The following is a 24713-nucleotide window of genomic DNA, read 5'->3' as shown; positions in this document are numbered from 1 at the left end:
TATTTTTTTTTTTTTTTTAATAATATTTTCTAACACTTAGCCGTAAAAAATAAATGTTAACAGCCCCTCCGCCCCTCTCCCGATATACGTATATTTTAATCTTTAAGAGGCATAAAATAAATGACTTTTTTTGTGTAGGCGCATCAAGTCGAGGAGGAAGGTCTCGGGGATACAGTTGTTTTGCTGCAAGCTTATCTTGGACTCGCTTGGACTCTCGGCTGCGTAGCATTCGGTCTTTTAGTTGTTCATCGCAGCGTCGAATGCAGGATAGCCCGCCAATATCTCACACAAGCGGCCGTCTTCGTATGCGGACTCTGCATTCTCGCTCTCACCGCCGTTCAAGGAAATTACCACGGATATGTTATGTTTGCGTGGATTTATGGTAAAGTGAAACTTTTATTTGTAAAAAAATTAATAGAAGGTTTTCTTCTCTCTATCTTTGAAAAAGGTGAGAAATGTCGAATAGACAAAAAAATGTTAGATAATTCTTCATGTGATAATAGGAAGTATGTTCTCAATTTAATATATATGATATAATAAATAAAGTTGTGATAATTTGTCTGAATTGATCAAACATTGTTTCGTTGTTTCTTCGAAGTAACGAAGATAAAACATCTCAAGGAAATTACCACGGATATGTTATGTTTGCGTGGATTTATGGTAAAGTGAAACTTTTATTTGTAAAAAAATTAATAGAAGGTTTTCTTCTCTCTATCTTTGAAAAAGGTGAGAAATGTCGAATAGACAAAAAAATGTTAGATAATTCTTCATGTGATAATAGGAAGTATGTTCTCAATTTAATATATATGATATAATAAATAAAGTTGTGATAATTTGTCTGAATTGATGATTCAAAGAGCGGAAACTACCAAAGTTACCATAATGAAAGAAGATAATAGGGATTTAGTAGCGCGATTCATTCGCCTTTTTTTCTTTATCCCATACCATAAAAGTCTTTCGAGATCATATTACGAGCAATAAAAAAAAACGCTGGTTTTTTTGTAGGTATCTTCTGCGGTGGCTATCATTATAGCCTCAAGATGTATACGTACGAAAGAGTGAGGGCGCGGAATTTCGCCAGAACATGGGGTTTTGTCCAATGCTCTCAAGCGATACCAATTGCGATCGGAGTGCCAATATCGGGTAATAAGAAAAACTTACGTAATCATATTCATGCATTTCAACGAGCACAAACATTCTATTATATATTTTTCCACTCATTGTGATCACTTGAGTATTTTACTTGCAAACAAAATTAGTAGAAGTTGATAAAAATTTACACAACATAGATCTCACTTTCCTTTTGATAATAACGAGCAAATGTAAATAAAGAAATATAAACACACATATAAAATATAACGAAAAGATGATACAAATAAGTACAAAAATTATGATATTTCATATATTTAAATAAAAGAACAATTACGATAATTATGTGAATAAATAAAATGTTTAATTTTTTTTTTATATAAATATTTCTAAAGGATGAAATTTATTAAAATAACTAACTTAAATTAATTTAAACTGATTATAGTATTTTTTTTTAATGTTTAATTAAAGATTGGACCGCGACAACAAGAAAATTAAAAATATAAAACATTAAAGAATATCAGCTGATAAAATTCAGAATTTGGCTCTTAATATAATAATAAAAAAACATGTAAATATTCCAAACATATATAAAGATTTAGCAAATATATCTTTTGTCATCAACAAAACAAAACAATTAAAGCATTCTCTGCTCTTCAAATGCTTGGGATTCTTGCCAGATAACACGAGCCATTCATTTCCGCTTGTCTCTTCCGAATTCCTGCTAAGTCGCTCGGATTGAATTAGCTTCTCATAAAGTTTCAGGTCTTTTTGGGATACGATTTCGTGTTGCAGCATCATCGAAATTTTTTTAAACTTAAAGATAGCAGTTAAAAATGAATTGTAGTTTGCAAAATCCATTTTTATAAGGACGATAAAAATTCGTTCGTGATACAATCTTTCGCAAATAATAATAACGAAGGGAGCTCGTATAGACTTGAAAATATTGCCGTTGTGTTTAAAAGTGGATTGGAAATCACTACGATTTTGTGTTTTGTTTCTTTTTTCATAAAATGTTGAAAATATATTCTCGACGTGTCTCTCTTTCGCATTGGAGATAATATCATCTCATATATTGCAAGACATAAGTTTCAATCTCATATAGATTGAAACTTATGTGTTTCTATAAATTATTTGTCATTTTTTCTTTCTTTATTCTGTTATGTTTCTTAATTCTTTATTTTTATTATGTCTTTATTAATAGCAAAGAAAAATAATAATTTAAAAAAATGCAGATGCATACTTCTATCTAAATATAATAATTAGATAAAAATATCAAATTTTTCTTTCATATAAATATTTTTTATATTATATTGCGCGAAACAGATATTTAATAAGCCGCAAGTATAGTTTTCTTCTTTTGTATATCGTACAGTTAATTTAAAACAATTACCTTTGCTGAAGTTGGATAAGATATTGGATAAGATATTGTTAATAATGTTTACTGCATCACGTACCTACGTTGAGGAGAGTCTGACGATATCGCTTTGTTCCATCAAGTAATAACCAAGCTCCGGCAGCCCCTTGGATTCCCGTGGCGAGAATCTGTACCATGACACCTGTCACGACGATGACCCAACCCCAACCGTTTTCGGGGTAATAATGTTGTCTTATGGTGCATTGCGCGGCATATCTGACATAAAATTCGAGGATCACGTCCAACCCCGATCGCATAATTACATCCGAGACATATGACTAGATATCACTATTATAAATAGTTTTATAACGCGCGCGATGTTTGGTTTAGAAAAATAGAAGCTGTCGAAAGATATATAAGTATCGCATAATATAATATTAAAATATTTTATATTAATAACTAAGTAAAAATATTAATCTTTCTTGAAATAATCTAATTTTATTAGAAAAATTTATAAATTAATAAAAATGATAGATTCAATTAAATTCAAGACAAATTTTTCAGATATTGTTTAATTTATTTTGACGCGAAATGGAACATTTCGATCGTTCAGCAGTTTATTGCAATACTTTATATATTCGAACCTAGGATCAGGATTTGCATCTTCCTCGATTTCCTTCGGCGCTTGAAGGGACACTATTCCTTCACATTCCCCGGAAAAGGAAGGCTCGCCGAGTTCGCCGGAAATCGCGACTCCGCTGTCTTCATAAGCGGGACTTTGAACAATTCGGTTCTTCATTCCGCGATTTAGGATGACTATCCTCTTTGGCACCGATGATGATACGCAATTTTAATTACCTTTTCCGACATCGATACGATGTGTATTCTCGTCGGAGGCTGCTCGTATGTCATGATACGAGTTTATAAGCCGCCGTCGGCGTCACTGATCGTTCGCGATAATATCATCATTTATTATGCAGAAATAATGCTCTTTTATGACACACTAGAAATTGAATTGAACGTGGAATTATAGTCGTAAATTCCAGTATGAAATCAAACATGAATATTTTAAATTTTTCTCTGTCGAATTGCAGATGAAAATAGTAAAAAGTTGATTTCAAATTGCAATTATTTGAATTTTATACAACCTTTCGTTATTTATTTCATTATTTATCTGTATAACGTTGATGATGTATAGAGAGTTAAACGGAGAGGAAAAGAAGCAAAACGACTTTTGAAATTAATAGTTATTAATTTTAAATTAATTCATGATATAATTTACTATGCTCTGTACGATATTTAACACACCAAAGAGGAAAAAAATAAGATAGTTGTAAAGGGCGATAAAATCAAAACCAAAGTGAGTTAACCAGAACCGGTGAGATAATGCATGTTTCTAGTCGAGAGTTTCAATCGTTTATAGTGGCGTTCATGGCATGTTCGGTGGATATATACACGTGTAAGTGCATTATGCTAAAAGCTAGGCAAACAGAATCTGTAAAGGAAGCTAGGGATGGGGGGTTGCAGAATGGTGAGTGAAAGGCGGAATTCAATATAACCGACTAGGAAATAAAAAAGGAAGGGAAGAATTGAGGAGAAAAGGAGCGAGCGACATCGGAGCGTGTCGCGCTTTTATCACACTTGCTAATTCAACAATTGTGTGATTTTAAGAGAGGATAAACGACCCGTGACTTCGCAGTGCTTGGAACGACGTATGCGTTATACATTTATCTCACATTTAATATGAAACTCGTATTTGAGAAAGTTTACTGTGTTACGATAGGAACCTTTCTCGAAATTATCTTTTCAGATTCCGAAATTATATGTTTTTCTGGTTTAACTTGGGCTTAAAACAGAGTGAGTTTTAATGAAACGTGGTTGCATATCATTTTGCATAAAGAAATCTTTGTCAAGTATTATTAATTCTGGGATATATTAACGAAAATAAACACTGTTACTAAACATTAAATAGTTTGATTTAAGTTTGAATATAATAATATAAAACATGTCATATATAAAGAACAACTTTTCTGTATAAGCGCGTACTTTTCTAAAAGAGAAAAATTTTTGTGAAATATTATTTTGTTGCGATGCATTTATATCACACACTTTCCAATTGTTTATATCAATTTTAAATTTAATTTATAATTGAATTAAACAGAGATTTTTACGATTAATTTTTGTTAACTAATTATAAGATTGCATAAATTAATTAAAAGATTAACGTCGGGCAGCATGTTAGTCTAAAAAATTTGAGAGATAGATATTTGACTCTCTCTTATTCTGGATCACTTATGTTACAATCGAAAGAATTCAATGTAATTTCCCGCCAACACAAATAAAAAAAACTCGACTATAATTCGCGTGCCAGTCACATTACCATGATAAAAATTTCAATGTAAAACAGGTACCCAAACCTACCGCGAAATCTTATTGAAACAATATCAAAAATATGCGTGACATCTAATACGATCACTTTACTGGATTGTTCTTTCGAAATAACGATCTTTCTTCTTGTCTCACTAGTTGATAAACATACTATGTTGTACCTTAAGATTTCATTTTGCTTTGATTGTCACATCTTGTCGCATCTCGAATTATATTTGATTATCGAAGGCGATGAATGCCTCCGATTTTACCCGTGATTCGATATTGATGATAATGACGATATATTATATTGCGTATTGAATTACGACGAACGATACACAGCAAACGCATCGAGTTTTTCGGAAGTGATATTAATTTATTGGCACGTTTGCGCGCGTATATCGCGTGTTCCGATCGGAGGGGTTGCCGGAACACCAGATGAGAGACGCGTTGCCAAACGTCGACTGGGTTCGCCGAGGTGGATCAGAAGAGACGCGCGCTTCACGAGCCGAGTTTGCGTAGAGGAAGCGAGTGGTCCAATACCCTTGTTCACTTGGGTTCACCACGTGCTTTCGTGGGCGATGGGTTTGCGACGAGACCACTCGGGAGGTGAAACCTTTATGTGTCTAACGATGTTGTTTGTCGACGATCGGCGCGATTTTATCATTGTTATGCCTGTGCCTGGAATGCGATAGCTTCATTTAAACGGAGTTGAGTCACCGCTCCCCTTGAGCCATGGCAGACAATAACAGTAAAATAAAATAGAATTAGCCTGCCAAAATATATTTTGGGAGATAAGTAAGTTTCCTCGGTCAAATTAGTTGTATAACCAGAATTTCTCGAATAGTATGCGATTATAATATAAAAATAGGAGTTAAGTCAAAGGACTTAATTTTCTCGCGCGAAGAAGGCTAATTAAGTATGATAATTTGTCGATTCTCACAAAATTTCTGACAGAAAATCGATTGAATTGCTATTTATCGATTTCAACGAAAGTTTAAAAAATAAGTAGCGTTAACCATAAATCGCGCGCCGATTATAAAGCGGGATACTTTCAATTGATACATATATTGATTTGCTTCAAGATTATTTGCCATCCACTTGATAAAAACTGTTGAGCTGTTTTACAACTTTATTCTTCATTCCGTATAATTTGCGAGAATGTCACACGGTGATTTATTTCATGCAATCTGAATTGATCGCCCATTAATAGTAATATGTAATGAACGCTAATAAAGGATTTCTAATACGTATAGGTATATCTCGTTTACCATTACAAAACAATATTTATTAGATGTATTTTATATTATTATAGTTTAGTAAAAAGTACAAAATAATTCATTAGCAGCACAACACATTTCAATACATTTTTTGATAAATTCAAAGCCAATTTTTTTAACGAGTATTTAATTTTAATCGTTTATAATTATATATTGATGTCTCGATATCTTTTTATAAAAGACAAATTTATGTTATCAGAAAATATATTTTTAAAATTATATGTTGGTATTTCATTCTGCACAAAATTCGAATTGTGAAATATAAAAGAATAATTTAAATCTGACAAAATTTTTATCCTTATCTGCATTTTTTGTGACATATAGAAAATGGTGAGACAGAAAAACCGCGAAAAAGTGTTTCGAATGTAATAATTCAAGTTCCAGCAGCGATAAATCGGTATTGGAGAGACTATCATCGCCGTAGCGAAGGTCGTAAAATAAATGCGACGTATAGGAAAAAGTTTCGACGGTTTCACGGAGCACCTTTTGCTACACGCTTGAGTAGGCATCGATCGTCTGAAAGATCGTGGCGATTCCTTCCGTCGCGACATTGTACATTCTGTTCCCTACGCTTTTTATAGAGCATGTAACATAGAATCGGGTTTAACGATTTTGATGTAACGATAACATGATGATAATTTAATATGTCAGAGTTTTCTTAATTTTGTAGTTGTCATGTATCATATTTTTTTGTTGCTTTTTAATTTTTTAATTGTCATTTATCATATGATAAAAAATTGGCGAATTAAATTGAAAAATAAAATAAAAAATTTGAATAAATTTGCTGTAAAAGAATTGAAAAAATTAACAGGAAATATTTGGCAAGATAAATTTTCTGATTTTTCATGTGAGATTTCTGTTGAGATAGTATTTTTTATTTTTAGAGATGAGATTATTTCTAGAAATGAAATTCTATATATATATATACGAACGCGGAGAAATAGCCATGAGAATATGAGACTTTTCTTTGATTAATTTAATTATCATTATAAAGTCATTGACTCTTTCTACAAGATACATCTCATTATTATTCAATATAAAATTGAAGAATATATATACATTTAAATAAAAGAACAATTACGATAATTATGTGAATAAATAAAATGTTTAATTTTTTTTTTATATAAATATTTCTAAAGGATGAAATTTATTAAAATAACTAACTTAAATTAATTTAAACTGATTATAGTATCTTTTTTAAATGTTTAATTAAAGATTGTGATAACAAGAAAATTAAAGACATAAAACATCAAAGAATACCAGCTGATAAAATTCAGAATTTGGCTCTTAATATAATAATAAAAAAAACATGTAAATATTCCAAACATAAGAGATCGCCACAAAATTTAAAACGTGTATTACTTAAGAATGTATCCTCTACAACATATATAAAAAATGATTCGTGCTGTGTAAGTTTTTGTCAACTTTTACTACCAAAATTTTTTAAAGATAAAGTTTTGGAAATATTTGGAAACGTATTATAAATTAAGCTTTATATATATTGAGTGTGAATCTTTTTTTGAATATGATTCATAGGATATATAAACATGGGATGCGGTGGTAAAGCTGGCTACTACTTTAGCTCAACGTGCGTCTTAGTTGGCAGTTTTACCCTCTTCTTCATCGATTTACATAGAAGAAATTTGTCCAAGCATAAACACAGAGTTAATGGTACAAAACACACATGCGCCTCAGACAATTGTCCTCAACGACGAAAACCGTCATTCAGTCAGGAGCCCGAGAACGAAGGACCTCACGTGGCCGCTGCTGGAGCGGCCGGAGCGACAGCCGCAGCAGTCGTTCTAGGAGCTGACATTGTTCCAGTACAAGGTATATATATATGTCTTGTATTTTTTTCTAATTTTATGAATAAAAAAAGAGGAACACATGGAAAGAATCCTCTTTAAATGACACTATATATTTTATGTAATGCGTTATAACACGTAATTTACGACAATTCTTAATTAAGCTCAAGTTCTAATCATCGCGCTGTTACATTTGGTTCTACTTCTTATTTCTTTAATCATTTATCATAATTTAATTTACATTGTTAATAGAAATAAAAAATACAAGATTAATTTATCTGTTTGTAACTGCTATCTCACACACATACACGCTATCATCACAGTAATTTTACTAGCTAGTTTTTTCTCTCTCATTGCTCTTATATATTTATAATCTTTTAAATAAATTAATATTTTATTTTCGCTAGTCTAATAGACTAGAGTCTATTAAAGTCTATATAGTCATGTATATAGACTTACTAGTCTATGTAGAGACTAGAGTCTATATATAATATATAAGCAAATTATAAAGTGCAAATAGAATTTTGCGTAACAATTATATTATAGATATTACGCGTAATATATTCATCACAATTATTATGTACCCCATTTTTCAGGTGAGGCAGTAGACGTTTTAGGAGCGAACAAACCGGAGCTTACATGCATCTCGGAGGAAGGTATCGCCGACATGGATTTACCTGATAATCTACTAGAGGATTTCGACTATATAGGAGACTGTATAACCTCGTGTAACAAGGTCGAAAACTATCTCATGCTCTCAGAATTTGAGAATAATTTAATCGCCGAGATGCCGATTATTATGGATCGCCGTGGACGCAGATGGTCCTTGGCGCGATCCAAGACCGGTCAATCTAATTGTGGTCAAACTAGCGGCGTGCAATCGACAGCTGACGAGGAGGAAGTTAAATCGAAGTGGCGTTTCACGAATGTACCGCCTAATGCTAACACTAGAATGATTACTGTCATCGACGAGGCCAGCGCATAATTCCGAGTACGAATAATGCAACATTATTGATCTTAAACTTGACAAGATTGAAAAAATAAATCTAAAATAATAAATGTAAAAAATATGATAGAATTTACAAATAGAAGAAAACGTGCATAATTTATAGCGTATTTTTAAAATGTAATCTTTTTGTAAAGTACTCAATCTAAAACTGAAATTAACACGAGAATGAAATAAAAAAGATATATGTATGTATAAACCTAATTTATACAAATTTTAAGAACGTGGAAACGCGTTTTACTTATAAATAAAAAATTGCAAATCTATTACAAAACTCTGCGGAACAAAAATATATCTTATACGAAACATTGCCAAGTATATGATTAGAGGAAACTCATTTCTAAGATGTCCAACTTCTGAGCATACGTTTGTCCAGTATTTAAATTTAAAAATTGTCGCAAATATGGTTAGATTATTTTTCTTACATTAGAAAGAAATGAAATAAAATGCGATTTCTACATATATATATCAGATTTATCAAGTATCAAATTTTTCAAACCGCAATTTTATTGTTATTAAATGCAAATTTTAATATAATCCGAAAGGAAAATTGCGAAACCTTGAAAAATTAACGATACAAATTAAGTTAGTCCGGCCACACATGTAACACGTAATCTATTAATAATTAATTTTAAGTTATTAATTACTTCTGTTTGTTCCTCCGTTGTCTACTTAAGTACTTATAGTTAAGTTAGTCATAAATTTAAGTTACTCATAAATAATAAGTAGTGACACGCTAACTTGAACAATTTAATTTGCTGAAAATGTAATCACTCCAATAACATGGATTACTTGATTCGCGATGCGATTAAGGACAATAACGTCGACTTTTGACAAGAGAAAAACCATGAAAACGCTCCGTCCACACAAAAACAACTTTGATTCGCATTAGCGTTTTTTTAAACTTACTGTTATTTCATTGTCTAGGATAAAAAAATAATCTATTGTTATATGCTATAATTAACTTATTAATGATATTATATTTTAAGCCTTATAGCACTTCAGAGAATTGAAGGTATCTGCTAATTACACAAATGAAATAGCAAGCTCAGACTCTTGGTACAAATAATTCACAAATGATTGTTATGCGACCGATAAAGAAATTGAGAATATAATCGTAATGGACATGGTATTGACAAAAAAATATATCATAAATTATATTTGAATAATATTTTTCAATTTTAAAGCATTTGATAAAGATCTAATTTTATATATTAAATTATTTTCTCTAATAAGTTACTTCTGTAACTCTAATACAATGTAATAAAAGCTGATAGAAGAAAAAAAAAATATATATATATATAACCAAAAATTTCACTAAAAATTTTATTTGATTATTTTGATATTAATTGTCAATTTTCATAAATAAAATGCCAATATATTTTTCGTTATAATTGTAAATAATAATTGACTGTGCAAATGAAAATTAACTATATGCAGACACATTAATTTAAGATATAAAAACTAGTCCGGTCGCGTTTTAGTAACGATAGTACTTGTGAAAATATGAAAATGCAAGATGCATTACGTATATAATTATTCATGACTTTCTTCGGGACTAGCTCCATAATAAAACCCGGCGATCGACTTCAGATAACAATACGCATCTATTTATTTATAAAATTATTTATATTAGAACGTAAATATTCAATATTAAGCCATGTATATATACACTTATTTTTTAAACATATGCAATTGTCGGCCGATATTATTATGATATTTATAACAGCAATCACATTTTTTCTGTTTGAAAATTTATCTATACAAATTAAGATTTTGTTGAAACAATATTATATCTTTACCGAGCAAACAAAAACTTTATAAAAAGAAAAAATTACTTATATCAACTAAACGATGGATCTGCATTTGAGAAAAAATTTCATAAATATTTGCGAGTTTCAACGGTTTGATTTAAACGCAAACAATTCATTCATGCAATAAAAATAATTGATATTTAAAATACACTTTTTTGTGCACGAGACGTGCATTCTTTTATAATTATTGATATAATTAATATAAAAATTAGTAATGTACTAATTGACTGCCATTTAAAAGATGATATTAAAACTTGCCAAAAAAACATATCTTGCGTCCAATATTAATAAATGCTTTTTACTAAAACTCTCTCAAGTTACTGCCATTAAGAAAATACTGCCATGTTAACGGACACATACTGTGACAAGAAATGTTCACCTAAAAATGTTCGAAAAACAATAAAAGTAAAACTAATTAATTAAAAAATTGAAAACCGAAATAATTTATGATTATTTCTGGTTTTAATATGTATATTGCCAAGTTTCAAGAATGCTACATTAAGTTTTTCTAAAAGACTTCTGTTTTTAACAACAAATGTATGTAGATATAGTAATCGTCCAAGAAACAATAACCATTACCAAATTATTTCATAAGTAAAATAAATTGTTAAATGTACCATAGCGATAAGACAACATAACATCAAACAAAAATTGCTGAGCGTATTGTATTGTCGTAATGTTGTTGATATAAAAATGTGATTCAAATATGTAATTCGCGTATGTGATTTTTTTATAATATCCTGATTATAGATTTCCTCTACATTTTTTCCTAAACGAAAAGTCTCCCAATTTCAAATGGATGTTTCATTATCATGGAATGGTTACGGCGTGCAGCAGTAGAAACAATCTGAAATTGGGTCGAGTTAGAAATAGCATTGCCAAACGGCCCCATTACCATTTCAATAAACGTAGTGTCGATAGCGTCGCGTTAATTGCAAATTCCTGATCTACCTACTAGTTTCAAGTGAAGCGTGCGTTACGTCGCACGTGGTCGTTCGTACGTTTAATTTAATGACACTCAAAGATTTATATTCCTGAATCATCTATTAATTGATGATTCAATTCTGCTCTTTAAAACTAAAATGATCCTAAAATGCTGATATGAAAATAAGAAATATTAATTCACGTGCACTTGACCTTAAGAAAAAGTATTAAGTTTATGTGTTAAAGTATTAAAAAATAGTGTTATAAATAATGCAAAAATGATATTAAACTTTTTATATTAATTTCAAGACACGCAAAATTCATATATAATTTTACACTTTTTCTATATTTTTTGTTTCTATATTTTCAAAATATATATTCTAAATTTTCTTTTCTATATATATATGTAACAGTTACTAAACAACTTAATACTAGTTTGATTAGAATAATTAATTTAAGAGATTATCTCTCTCATTTCGTTAACGCCTTTGATTATAAGTAATTTCAGTCAAATTATTCTTATTTAATTTCATTTATAAGCATATCAAGATCAAGCGCGTACATAAATATTATCATTGTTTCTTATTTTTAATCGAAATCTTCTCATAGAAATGTATTTAAAAAATAAATCAAATATCGGATGCATGTATATCATAGTCTCGCCTCACATGTTAATTAGCACGTAATCGTGTGCGTGGCGATCGGTACGTACGTTAAAAGGTAGCACAATAGTGGACAGTCGCTTCAAAGCGCTTCACGATTAAGTGCTCCCGTGGCATGAGTCGTGATAATATATTCTTATTAGAAAAGTTGCAAAACTTGACGAGGTTCTGAAGGTGAGTGTCGACAATCTTTTTCAGTAGCAGAATTCGATTGTCATGAATTATCAAATTTTCGCTCTATGAATTTCCTTGTCTTTCTTCTGTTATTTCTCTTGCAATACAAAATCTTATTTCTCATTTTATTAAACAAAAGTTTATATAATAAAATTTTATGTTTTCCTTTTTGTGATTTTTCCTTAATAATGAGCCGAGTTTTCTCGAATGACTTACTATTATAGGAGAGAGGGATGGGAAAAGCGATTTGATTTAATAAATTTTTTATGCTTCACATAATGATCCTACAGCATTGATTGATGATGAGATAAAACTCTATGTTTATTCATATTTATTATTTTTTATATTTGTTATACTTATTTGCTCTACTTTAGATGTATATGTGTGTTCACTTAAATATATCAAGAGATTTATTAAAACTGCGATATAATTGGAAAAAAAGATATAATTTTTTATCTCCGATACCACCCTCGATATCATGGAATGAACATTATAAATCACGCAGACAGTCTTCCAGCGGTCTCTTGGGCCATTTTGGCCGAATCTTTTATATGAATTCAACTAAAATATGTGTCACTTCAACCCCACCTTCAATCAGTCCAATCTTCTCGTTGTCCTTTTCAATCCATCGATCGTACCAAGCTATCGCATCGCCACCAATCTTGATCATCCCGATGAAGAATGTGTACAGGTGCAGGTATAGGACGCACCGAACCGCACGATAACAACGCGTGATAAGAACGACCGTATCTTGCAGTACCGAGGGTGACGAAACGGGAATGGCGTACGGGAAACTACACGTATTACCATTGAGTCTCTTCATCTTGATTCCCGTGACATTCGTAATTACGTAAGTCTGCAATTTTTTAATGGAGAATGATAGAGGTCAAACGTAAAGCAGGACAAATACATTTTTCAGTATAAATCAAAATTTAAGGTATTATAGTCTCTGAAACAATTTTCCTATCATCCAAATTTTCAATTAGCTTGTTAACTTTCTAATAGCTATTTGTATTATTCATCTTTCTTAACGAGTTTTAACTTATTTATATCTCGCTTGCACTGTCAATTAATAATTTCTTTTCAAAATTAGATGCTAAATGTGATACGAGAAATCAATACAAAATTTATAATCAAATCCAATTTTATTATGCCAATTACTATCGACAATAAACTTGATGAAAAAGCCAATTGATATACTTTTTTTATTTATTCTCAGAATCTTAAAAACATGATTAAAGTATAACCACAAAAATATAGATAAATTATTCTGATGATATCCTTGTAGTATAACATATTTTCAAGATTATGTTTTTCATTGAAAATAATATTGTGATTGAAAGAATTATATACTATATCAAGATTGCCGTATCAGAAACAACAGAATATATCTTTTTATATCGATATAATACACGTAGTATTCTTTTGGAAAAAAATTAATTGATTTAAATATATTATCTCCTCTATTATTCTATTATTTTATCCTATTTAATATATATTATACAAATAATCTTTAAAAGTTTACAAATAATATTTTTATCTTTATCTTTATTTTTTTAAATCATTATTTTTTACCTTTATTCTTTAAAATAAAGATAAATAAAATTTTAGGAAAATAAATATTCTAGATATGTACGTAATTTGATTAATTCGAAATAAAGGATAGATTGTTTTACAGATTATGCTGTATTTTAAAATATCTGTTCGAATAGTAAATGCAGAATTATTAACGATGAAGAGCTAATCATAAAAGAGCTTTGCGAGCGGTCGAGAAAGTCGAAGAAACATGATGCGAGCGTTTTATATACTTGTTCACGTCACATGTTTATAGTTTATGAATGGTTCATGTTTCAGATACACCATATCGGTGCAATGGGACCACGTGGTGCCTGGATTCCCTTATATATCAGAGACCGGCACATTATCACCGGAATCCTGCATATTTGCGCAATGCCTAAACATTGCAGCTCTTTTACGTATGTATATACCATTTAAAATTCTTCAGAGATTAAATTAAATATTTGTCTCACATTTTAAGATCTAGATTTTTCCAAAATAGTTCAATAAATAAAAAAATGAAGAAAAAGATCTTAATAAGATTCATTACTAAATACGCAGAAATATAAAAAAAAACCTCCTAAATAATACAAAATTTAAAAACAGAGATAATTTAAATAGCAATAAAATTAAATTAAATTAATAATATAACAAGCATAATAACAGCATAATAAAAAGATACAGAAAAAAGAAGAGAGCTAGAGAAGTGATTTAGATAAATTCTTTTTAGACATAATAAAAATTTCTCGATCTGCAACTTTCACAGTCGGATGCTGCGTCTACATTAGGCATCGACAAGTACTGCAATGGCAAATAGAGAGAGGTCGTGATCTTGTAAGCAGAAGAATTATTACGGTGACCGCGTGCTGTGGCATCCTCGCTTGTTTCGGTTTAGACATACTTGCCAATTTTCAAGAGGCTCGCGTAATCGCCGCTCATATGGTGGGAGCGATGACTTGCTTCTCTGCTGGCACTCTCTATTTCTGTTTTCAGGTACATCGTAATGTAGATCGTTATGTTTTACCGTGGGTATTTTCGTGAAAGACATTAACTTATCGACAATGTTACAGCCACTCTATGATGCAATGCCGATTAAACATTTATCCTTAAAGCAGTATTAAAGTAGTTAGAAGTGATGGAATGAATAATCTTTATATTAAAAATAAAAATAATTTTATCGTCACGAGAAATAATTATTATAATACTAATTGTTTTAGACATATTTGAGTTATAAGATGGTACCAGCTATGAACGGCACGATTGTCGTTTATGTGCGCGCAATTCTCTCGGCTCTCACATTGATATTAACGATTGCAACGATCATTCCTGGCTATATCTCGATGTCTGAATTTCAAGGTAAGCAAATACGTGTTATAAATTATAAATCATCATTGTATATATCTAACAAATATTAAGCGAGATTCCGTAGTTATTTATATACAAAATGGCTAGATTCTCATTCGTCGAAAGTTGCAAACGAACGAAAAAGTGTATTCATATATAAGATTTTTAACTCCTATATATATATATTTATTTATTTCTATCTAAATAAAAAATTATTCTTACCGTTAAATAAAATTAAAATAAGGTGGCTTAAATATTTTTAATTATAAGATATTTTTACAGTAAATAAAATATGAATTTAACTTGTAATACAGGTAATGATTACAAGAAGTGGCTACCGGCAGACGGTGGTTGGGGCTGGCATGTCGCGAGTACTACATGCGAATGGATTCTCGCAATAGTCTATTGCGCATTTCTTCTGACGTTTGTTTTGGAATTTCGATTAATTAACTTTGAAGACCCCGTAGTTACGGTACCTCAATTATTTATTAATATAGTAGCATTTTTTTTTTGTTTAAAAAGTTACGCTAGAATATCGGCTCTTTGCGTTTATTAAATTCTGTCCCGAAGTTTATAAACTTCTAATGTATGTGATATTCTACTGCTGCTGTGTATATCTTTTTTGCTACAAATTTTTTGATTGAATTCTTTACAAATTTCAGAAAATAAAGGATTATTTTCTATCAGAACTTTCTTAATATTTATCATTAAGCTATCACTATTATTACTTGAAAAATCTAATTAAATTAAAATTGAAAAAAGTTTAATGATAAAGAATAAGATTTTGTTATACATTTACAATTATAAATTTTAACAATCAAAAATGTTTTTTATAATTAGTTTTAAATATAAAACTATATACGCGATGGTAACCAAAAATAATCAGAATTTATGTACAAAAAATTAACAGCTTGCCAAAACAATTAATGGTCTTCATCATCCTCGAAATAGTCCCTTGCGGTATTAACCATAATAATACATAATATTTCATGCATTAATTTTATAAATAATTTTGTTTTAGTTAATGTATTTGGATAAAATCGAGAACACGGCGATGCCACACAAAACGGAAGCGACAACGCAACAAGATACGTAATTTCTTTTCTACATCAATTTGTCAAGTTTCCACTAGATATATAGTACTAGCTATATTTAATCTTGCACACACATCCAATCTCTCTATATAATATATCTTATATCTCCGACAGTTATTATACATTATCGGAAAGAAAAAAAAAACAAAAGATTAACAAGGAGAATGTAACATATACATATATATTGCAAAGTGTTAAAAAAAACAGTAATTGAGCCTATCACGACAGAAAGCCTAGAGTCAATATATGAATTTCCTACGTCTGTAAAAAACAAAATACAAAAAAATATTAATTAAGAATGCAAGCTATGTATAATACTATTGAATAAGAAGAAAATCGTTATACATTGCGTTGTTAGCTGACTTTCTCTTCCTTAAAAATTTTATCTAACAATGCCATTAATTTAAATACAATTGTAAGACACGTTATAATTATATAGCCAGTGATAAGTATGCCATTATCAAGAATTGCAATATCATATCTGAACAGCGCAAGATTAGATACATTGCGAGTGCAGACAAAGAAATTTAAGACTCATATCATCAATTATGATTAATTATGCGGCTTAACTATGACAGTCAATTTTTGTTTTTATAGCAATTACTATATTAATGGTATGTGTGCGCGCAATTACATTCATAATAATAAAACATATTTTATAAAATAATCTGAAAATAAATCAAATAAGAGATAGAGATAAAAATTATCTTTTGTCATCAATTCTGTATTCAATACCTCCGCTATAATAACTTTAGTTACCAATGTTTTTAAATAAATATTTATTAAATAAGGATAAATATGCATAAAAAGTCACACCTCACTGATTTAATCGCCACTTAGAGATGTTGTAAGGAGAAATGTTGTGAGTAATTCCCCGCAAGAATCAAGTGGCAATAGGCATTGATTTAGGAGATATAACAAATTAAAATTCGACAATTTTAATGCTCTTCCTTAGGTATTATAAACTGATATTAGGAACAGTCGTGTTTATGTATGTCGTAGTAATCTATTTATGACCTAAAATATTTTGTCAACAATGGTGGATGAAACAAGGTCTATCATTGTATTGTGTCACATGGATTTGCAACTTTCTAGACAAAGCGAGGTCCACCTCATATCACCTCTGCTTTCAGTACGAAACAAGAGGTCTATTATTGCATCGTTCCATACAGATCTGCAAATTTCTAGGCGAAGGTTTGCGACATTTACGCGTGAGCGTAAGGGGCTCCGTCCCTCCCCCGCTCACGCATTCAATAAATAATATTTTTCAAGACATGACACAGAAATTCATGTAATCACATGTTGAAAGCTGTTAACAAACTGCGAGAAATAGATGAAACCAATTATTGACAAAATCTATACCGTAAATGTAAACAAATACTTTTTCCATGTGTCTATCCTATAACAAATACAATGAACATACACAAACTTTATTTTTCTTAATATTACTTTGTAATACCTAAGAAAAAGCATTAAAATTATCAAACTTTAATTTATTATATCTCCTAAACCAATGTCGACCACACCTTGATTCTTGCGGGGAATTACTCAGAATCCCTCCTATAATATATATGGCAATTAAATCGGTAAGATATGACCTTTTATGCATATTTACCAATTATTCTTTTAAAAAATTTTAAAAAATAGAAATATAGGGAGAACTGAAAATAAATATATAAGATATACTTAATGTAATTTATGCATTACATAATCTATTGATATTCTCCGAGAAAAATTTGGAAAATAATATCACTTTCTGTAGTTAATTAACTAACTAAAGAAAATAGAAAATTCTATGTTTATATATAATAACTATTACATCATATCTAAAGATCTCTTTTGACGATCTGTGATCCGCGACAAAATTCAAAAAAGAATTCTATTTATGAATTTTATGCACAGACTTCTATATATGTATATATTAGACTGCTAACATATACACACAGCTGTCTTATATAATGACATGTGAAACAAGGGCAACCATTTACAAATTTACAATTGGAAGAATATCATATCGGATATTGCAGAATTCGATATGAATTCGATATGTGTCATTTAAACGTCATTCATTCATTTTTTTAAACGTATACGTTTCAAAGTAAAAATAAATTAAAAAATATCAAGTGTATATATAGTGCAAATATAAAAATAAAAATGACTTGTAGCATATTTGACTGTTCCAGTAAATATTTTAAAGAAAAAAATATCAAATATTTTCAGTAAGTACATATAACCTGTTTCTCTTATTTTTTAGAAACTTTAACTAGACTTTTTCTATCAGGTTAAATATAATTTTTAATTTAAATTATATTATGTAATACCGAAAACATTTGAAGAGCTCAAATATACATATAAATTAAAATATATATCAAAATACACATAATACATAAAAAATATTAAAATATATGACACAAAATCATAAATAGAACTGTCATGAGTTTTATCACAAATTATACATAGTCTAAAGAAAATCGCTTTAATAATGAAAATTTATACGAGATATTTTTTTGTATTATATGTATATTGTATGAAAATTTAGATTAATTAAAAATTGAATTCTGTAAATATTTCTAGAACAATAATTCTAATTACTGAAGAAGGTAATATAGAATGCTTTTACATATATATATAATCTTAATTGTTATACAGTATAAGATATTGAGAGAAAGCTAGAGAGATTAATTAAATAGATTAACTAATTTTTTCACACATTAATTAATGTCTTCATACATATCCCGCTTAAAAAAAAAAAATCGCTTAATAAAAAAAATTACATTGCATAATGTATGCAAAAAACTACTTATAAAAGAAAAGAAATACTAGTCAAATATAATTCACCAAAGATGTTCTCTAATTTCAATAATCGAAAAACCAGCATCAATGCTAACGATAAATGATAGAAATATGTTACGCGTTAACTTACCATATGATAATATCTCCTTTCGTAAAAAAAGGAATTGCATCTATCGAATGAAAGTAAATTATCGATAACAAATATTATATCTGTTAAAATTCTTGACAGTATCTATACACATTAGATACAACTAAACATAACAGTGTCAATACTATTTGTCATAAATAATTTTTATATTTGTATACTATATGTAACTTTTTTCCATTATTACATCTACTCTTTATCTTTCAATTCTCTGAGTTTTTCAAATGTTAGAAAAAATAAATTTTATCTTAGTTATCTTAATTTTACTATTATGTTTTGCAATCTAGTAATAAAAATAATAATTGCACAAATATTTAATAAAAAATTCACAAATCTAAAAATAAAATAAAAATTATATCTTTTTATTTTATTTTCAATAGTGATAAGAATTTAAAATCAAAGGATATAAAAATAACACAATAATATACTATAATTGTTATACTTGTTTTAATATTTTATAAGAAAAAAAGAGAGCTTAAATTTTCTAATTATTCTTGTTTTCTAAAAGAATGATAATCTTGAGATTATTTATATTAACTTGAATCTTGCGTAAAAAATATATTAGAATTCAAGACACTCCTTTATATTCAATTTAATTTATATATTTTTAAAAATTATAACAATCTCAGTCCTAGGTTTAATAAAATTACATTGAAATAGTAAAATCGAAGCTCGAATGGATTCTTATCAAATTTTTATCGGTATCAAAATCAAAATCAATTAAGTTTAACAATAATTCTCCAACTTTGTTTTTCATATAGCTGTCGCTATTAATTCCAAGAACGCGAACGACGAATACACGAAAGCGACAAAAAACGCTCATTGTCAGAGTATGGTAGGAGAAACAGTCCTTGGCGAATGTGTTGGTCAGACAGTAACGACGCCGACAGCGCTGGCGATGACGGCGACGGTCCGGCGCGGTGCAAGCTGCCGAGAGCGTCTTTGTCCTCCGAAAAAATTTGAACGAGATAGCTGACAAGTGGACTTCCCGCCTAAATTTCCAATTGCGCGTGATATTCGCCGCGACTTTCGATATATGCATCGCAAAGTGACGATTACAAAGAGCTCCGCCGACTCCGACAAGTCTCAGCAACCCTACGAATGAAGGAGTAGAGGAGGAACGGGAGGGACCATCGTTTTCAGGGTGCAAATTCTTTGTGCGTCGCCCGATGTGTTGTCAAGTGCGTTTTACGGCAATTTCGATTTTAATTTTGCAAATAACACGGAAAGAGTAACAGAAAATTAATTAACGCAAAATCTCTTTTCGATAAGCATTCTGCGTATCGTAAAAGTAAACACGAATGTAAATTATCACTTTCACTGCACGCTATTATAAATATCATCGATCGTGTCATTTAGCGATTTTATTTTTAGCTCATAACGAGCGGATAACGACAACGGGAAAATGTTATTTAACTGGGGATTTCTAGTTTGTCATATCCGCTTGGATCTCGTATGTGTGACTTTTTGCTTAACCGCACGCTTCACTCTTTCACGCAGACAACGCCCGTGTGACAATTCGCACGTTCATTAAACGCGAGACGTGTCGCGTAAGCGCTATTATTATCAGCACGGTATTATTTACATAAGCGTATAATGTAGTCTTCCTTGCTATATCTCTCAACCGGGTTCAATATAAATTTCTGATGCATAATAGATTAAATGAATGTCATTATTATTGAATTCATTGAGATGTTCATTAGTATACGCTGTAAAGTCCACAATGTATAAACTCTATTTATTGCCACACATGTGTTATACTAGCGATGATTTTATTCTTATATCTAAGAGTTCTTTCTTTTTGCCATTTTCTTAAATACATGTACGCGCGCTTTGATCTCTTTTAATTTCCGTTTATCAACAACTTGGAACTTTCTCCGTTGACGCAACATCGATCGCGCACCTCCACGGGTCGTAGCCTTCGCATTTCCCGACGAGTTTCAACGCAATCCTACCCAGTTTTGTCCTCCGAAAAAATTTGAACGAGATAGCTGACAAGTGGACTTCCCGCCTAAATTTCCAATTGCGCGTGATATTCGCCGCGACTTTCGATATATGCATCGCAAAGTGACGATTACGAAGAGCTCCGACTCCGACAAGTCTCAGAAACCCTACGAATGAAGGAGTAGAGGAGGAACGGGAGGGACCATCGTTTTCAGGGTGCAAATTCTTTGTGCGTCGCCCGATGTGTTGTCAAGTGCGTTTTACGGCAATTTCGATTTTAATTTTGCAAATAACACGGAAAGAGTAACAGAAAATTAATTAACGCAAAATCTCTTTTCGATAAGCATTCTGCGTATCGTAAAAGTAAACACGAATGTAAATTATCACTTTCACTGCACGCTATTATAAATATCATCGATCGTGTCATTTAGCGATTTTATTTTTAGCTCATAACGAGCGGATAACGACAACGGGAAAATGTTATTTAACTGGGGATTTCTAGTTTGTCATATCCGCTTGGATCTCGTATGTGTGACTTTTTGCTTAACCGCACGCTTCACTCTTTCACGCAGACAACGCCCGTGTGACAATTCGCACGTTCATTAAACGCGAGACGTGTCGCGTAAGCGCTATTATTATCAGCACGGTATTATTTACATAAGCGTATAATGTAGTCTTCCTTGCTATATCTCTCAACCGGGTTCAATATAAATTTCTGATGCATAATAGATTAAATGAATGTCATTATTATTGAATTCATTGAGATGTTCATTAGTATACGCTGTAAAGTCCACAATGTATAAACTCTATTTATTGCCACACATGTGTTATACTAGCGATGATTTTATTCTTATATCTAAGAGTTCTTTCTTTTTGCCATTTTCTTAAATACATGTACGCGCGCTTTGATCTCTTTTAATTTCCGTTTATCAACAACTTGGAACTTTTATCTTTTTGAAACTCTGCATTATTTATTATTATAATAACTTATAAAATTTTTATTATTGGCTTATATTTTATTATATCTACTAAATAACTATCTTAGAATATCTTGATTCAAATTATAAAATTAGTTGCATATAAAGAAGCTTAATTATAAATTTTAATCTTAAAAATAGAAGGTACAAAGATTTAGGTAACGCAAATAATTATTGTTTAATTAACAATAATATCGTATCTATAATAATTAATCTACATGTGCTACTAAATATGTATCATTAGTAAAAATTAAATTAAACAATTAAAAGTCAAAAAGATAACAATTTTAAATGGTCACTAATGACGCTGTAAAGTCCACAATGTATAAACTCTATTTATTGCCACACATGTGTTATACTAGCGATGATTTTACTCTTATATCTAAGAATTCTTTCTTTTTGCCATTTTCTTAAATACATGTACGCGCGCTTTGATCTCTTTTAATTTCCGTTTATCAACAACTTGGAACTTTTATCTTTTTGAAACTCTGCATTATTTATTATTATAATAACTTATAAAATTTTTATTATTGGTTTATATTTTATTATATCTACTAAATAACTATCTTAGAATATCTTGATTCAAATTATAAAATTAGTTGCATATAAAGAAGCTTAATTATAAATTTTAATCTTAAAAATAGAAGGTACAAAGATTTAGGTAACGCAAATAATTATTGTTTAATTAACAATAATATCGTATCTATAATAATTAATCTACATGTGCTACTAAATATGTATCATTAGTAAAAATTAAATTAAACAATTAAAAGTCAAAAAGGTAACAATTTTAAATGGTCACTAATGATAGTAAAAATTTTAAAGTTAAAATATTCTCTAAATATTTTATAAAAGAATTAAATTCCTTCTCCAAGTGTATCAAAGTAATATCAAGTGTACCAAGTAATATCAAAGATACCGCAAGAACAGGCTTTCTCAGCATCTCTTGCCGTCTATTTCGATTATGATTTACAAGAAATGATGAAGGAAATCCTTCGATATAAGAATAAAATCATGAATAAAATGACCGATGTATTTAATGTACAGGCAACTGATCAGAGATAAATTTATAAATTGCGGACGTTATAGATGCACTTAGTGAATAAAATAATGTTTCTTATCTCTCAAAACTTATAACTTGATGCAAATTTAAAAAAAATTGTTTAAATTTTTATTAAGAAATGTTGTATAAATTACTAAATGTATTGCACAAAATTATTCTCATATAAGAGAGAACATAAAATTGCGTGTAATTCATAGTTATATTTTATAGCTATAATTATTTAAATAATTATATATAATAAATAATAAATATGAGGAATTACATATAAAAAACGAGCATACATATAAAAAATGTTACATATTCTTCACGAAATATCCGTTACATAAAAAATTATTAAAAAACCTTATTTTTTCACGTTTGTGGCGGAAATAATTGTTGTCAATCATAATCACAGAATTCACCGTTTATCTCTCTCGCACCGATGAAACAAGTCGTAATATATTATATAAGATAATATGTATTGTTCGCATAAAAAAATAACGACAGTAATTTCTCTTGCAGAATTCATCGAGGAAATATTAATGGCAATTGAATCGCGGTGCTGTTGTCGGTTTAGACGTCACAGAGATTGATACTTAATGAAGAAAGGAATAAAAGGCCTATGACTAGCCATCAGGGAATATGAATGATCATAATTCGTCGGCGGCTGCATCGATGCAAGATTCTATCCGATAACGGCGTCGATCGCAGACGTCGACGATTAACATCATCATCATTGGCTTTAACATTGACAACGATTATACATCGAAATCATGGACAAACAGGAGTTCTTTGCTAATCTACATTATCTGCCGATCGCCGTTTTTATCTCCTTGCCTACGATCTTCATTTTAACGTAAATCTAATCATGTTTATAAATCATTAAGGATTATATTTATATATATTAATAGATTCATCTTTCTTTTTTCTTTTCAAAAATCAACTTGTCTTGTTTACTATTGTATCTATCTATTAATATTTTTGTAACATGAATTATTATTCTCTCGGTAGGAGCACGATCTATTAAAATATTGATGGGGTCTGCGCGTCAAAAATAAACTTTTCAAATATTACCATATAAATTTAACAAACCAATTTATAATCACGAGTATGCATATATGGTTATATACTATACTCATATTGACACACTATATATATATTTATTTATCAATTTTTTTTTATTCCTCTATATCCTTTATATTATCATTATCATTATTACTTTCAATTTGATGTAACTAATACAAAAAGAAACATCAGGATAATCCTTAAACTTATCTTTTATATTTTCATCTTCAATTCTGTTATAGTAAAATTTAATAATAAATAAATCAAATTTTTG

The 24713-nt window shown here is 29.8% G+C and overlaps 4 protein-coding genes across 5 annotated transcripts in view; 3 read left to right on the top strand and 1 right to left on the bottom strand.

The window, feature by feature from the left end:
* LOC115238749 overlaps positions 1-9070 on the top strand; it is a 91241-nt gene extending 82171 nt beyond the window's left edge. Inside the window, exons 5-8 of the mRNA XM_029812795.1 lie at positions 139-382; positions 1006-1143; positions 7630-7923; positions 8495-9070. Coding sequence (XP_029668655.1) covers positions 139-382; positions 1006-1143; positions 7630-7923; positions 8495-8883 — 1065 coding nt within the window. The 3' untranslated portion in view covers positions 8884-9070. The remainder of the gene's footprint in view (positions 1-138; positions 383-1005; positions 1144-7629; positions 7924-8494) is intronic.
* On the bottom strand, positions 2509-3419 carry LOC115238751. The gene is made up of 2 exons (XM_029812798.1): positions 3091-3419; positions 2509-2722 (listed from the first exon to the last, which is right to left on the bottom strand). Exons 1-2 carry the CDS (start codon positions 3243-3245, stop codon positions 2539-2541), a joined length of 339 nt encoding a protein of 112 aa, XP_029668658.1. The 5' UTR covers positions 3246-3419; the 3' UTR covers positions 2509-2538.
* Positions 9071-12881: 3811 nt separating the features above from the next.
* Positions 12882-17055, top strand: LOC115238768 (DNA damage-regulated autophagy modulator protein 1-like). 2 transcript variants are annotated; one of them, XM_029812830.1, is made up of 6 exons: positions 12882-13328; positions 14333-14454; positions 14802-15028; positions 15253-15391; positions 15694-15851; positions 16401-17055. In XM_029812830.1, the coding sequence occupies exons 1-6, from the start codon at positions 13258-13260 to the stop codon at positions 16473-16475; spliced, it is 792 nt and encodes a 263-aa protein (XP_029668690.1). In that variant the 5' UTR covers positions 12882-13257; the 3' UTR covers positions 16476-17055. The 2 variants fall into 2 exon arrangements, with proteins under 2 accessions (XP_029668690.1, XP_029668689.1); XM_029812829.1 differs by having other exon boundaries at positions 15694-17055.
* Positions 17056-21291: 4236 nt separating this feature from the next.
* The window catches only part of LOC115238769, a 9587-nt gene continuing 6165 nt past the window's right edge, over positions 21292-24713 (top strand). Inside the window, exons 1-2 of the mRNA XM_029812831.1 lie at positions 21292-21608; positions 23897-24230. Coding sequence (XP_029668691.1) covers positions 24148-24230 — 83 coding nt within the window. The 5' untranslated portion in view covers positions 21292-21608; positions 23897-24147. The remainder of the gene's footprint in view (positions 21609-23896; positions 24231-24713) is intronic.

This window comes from Formica exsecta, unplaced genomic scaffold, assembly GCF_003651465.1.
Source record: "Formica exsecta isolate Colony F162 unplaced genomic scaffold, ASM365146v1 scaffold359, whole genome shotgun sequence".
NCBI lineage: Eukaryota > Metazoa > Arthropoda > Insecta > Hymenoptera > Formicidae > Formica > Formica exsecta.
This window is presented reverse-complemented; position numbering and strand designations above follow the sequence as displayed.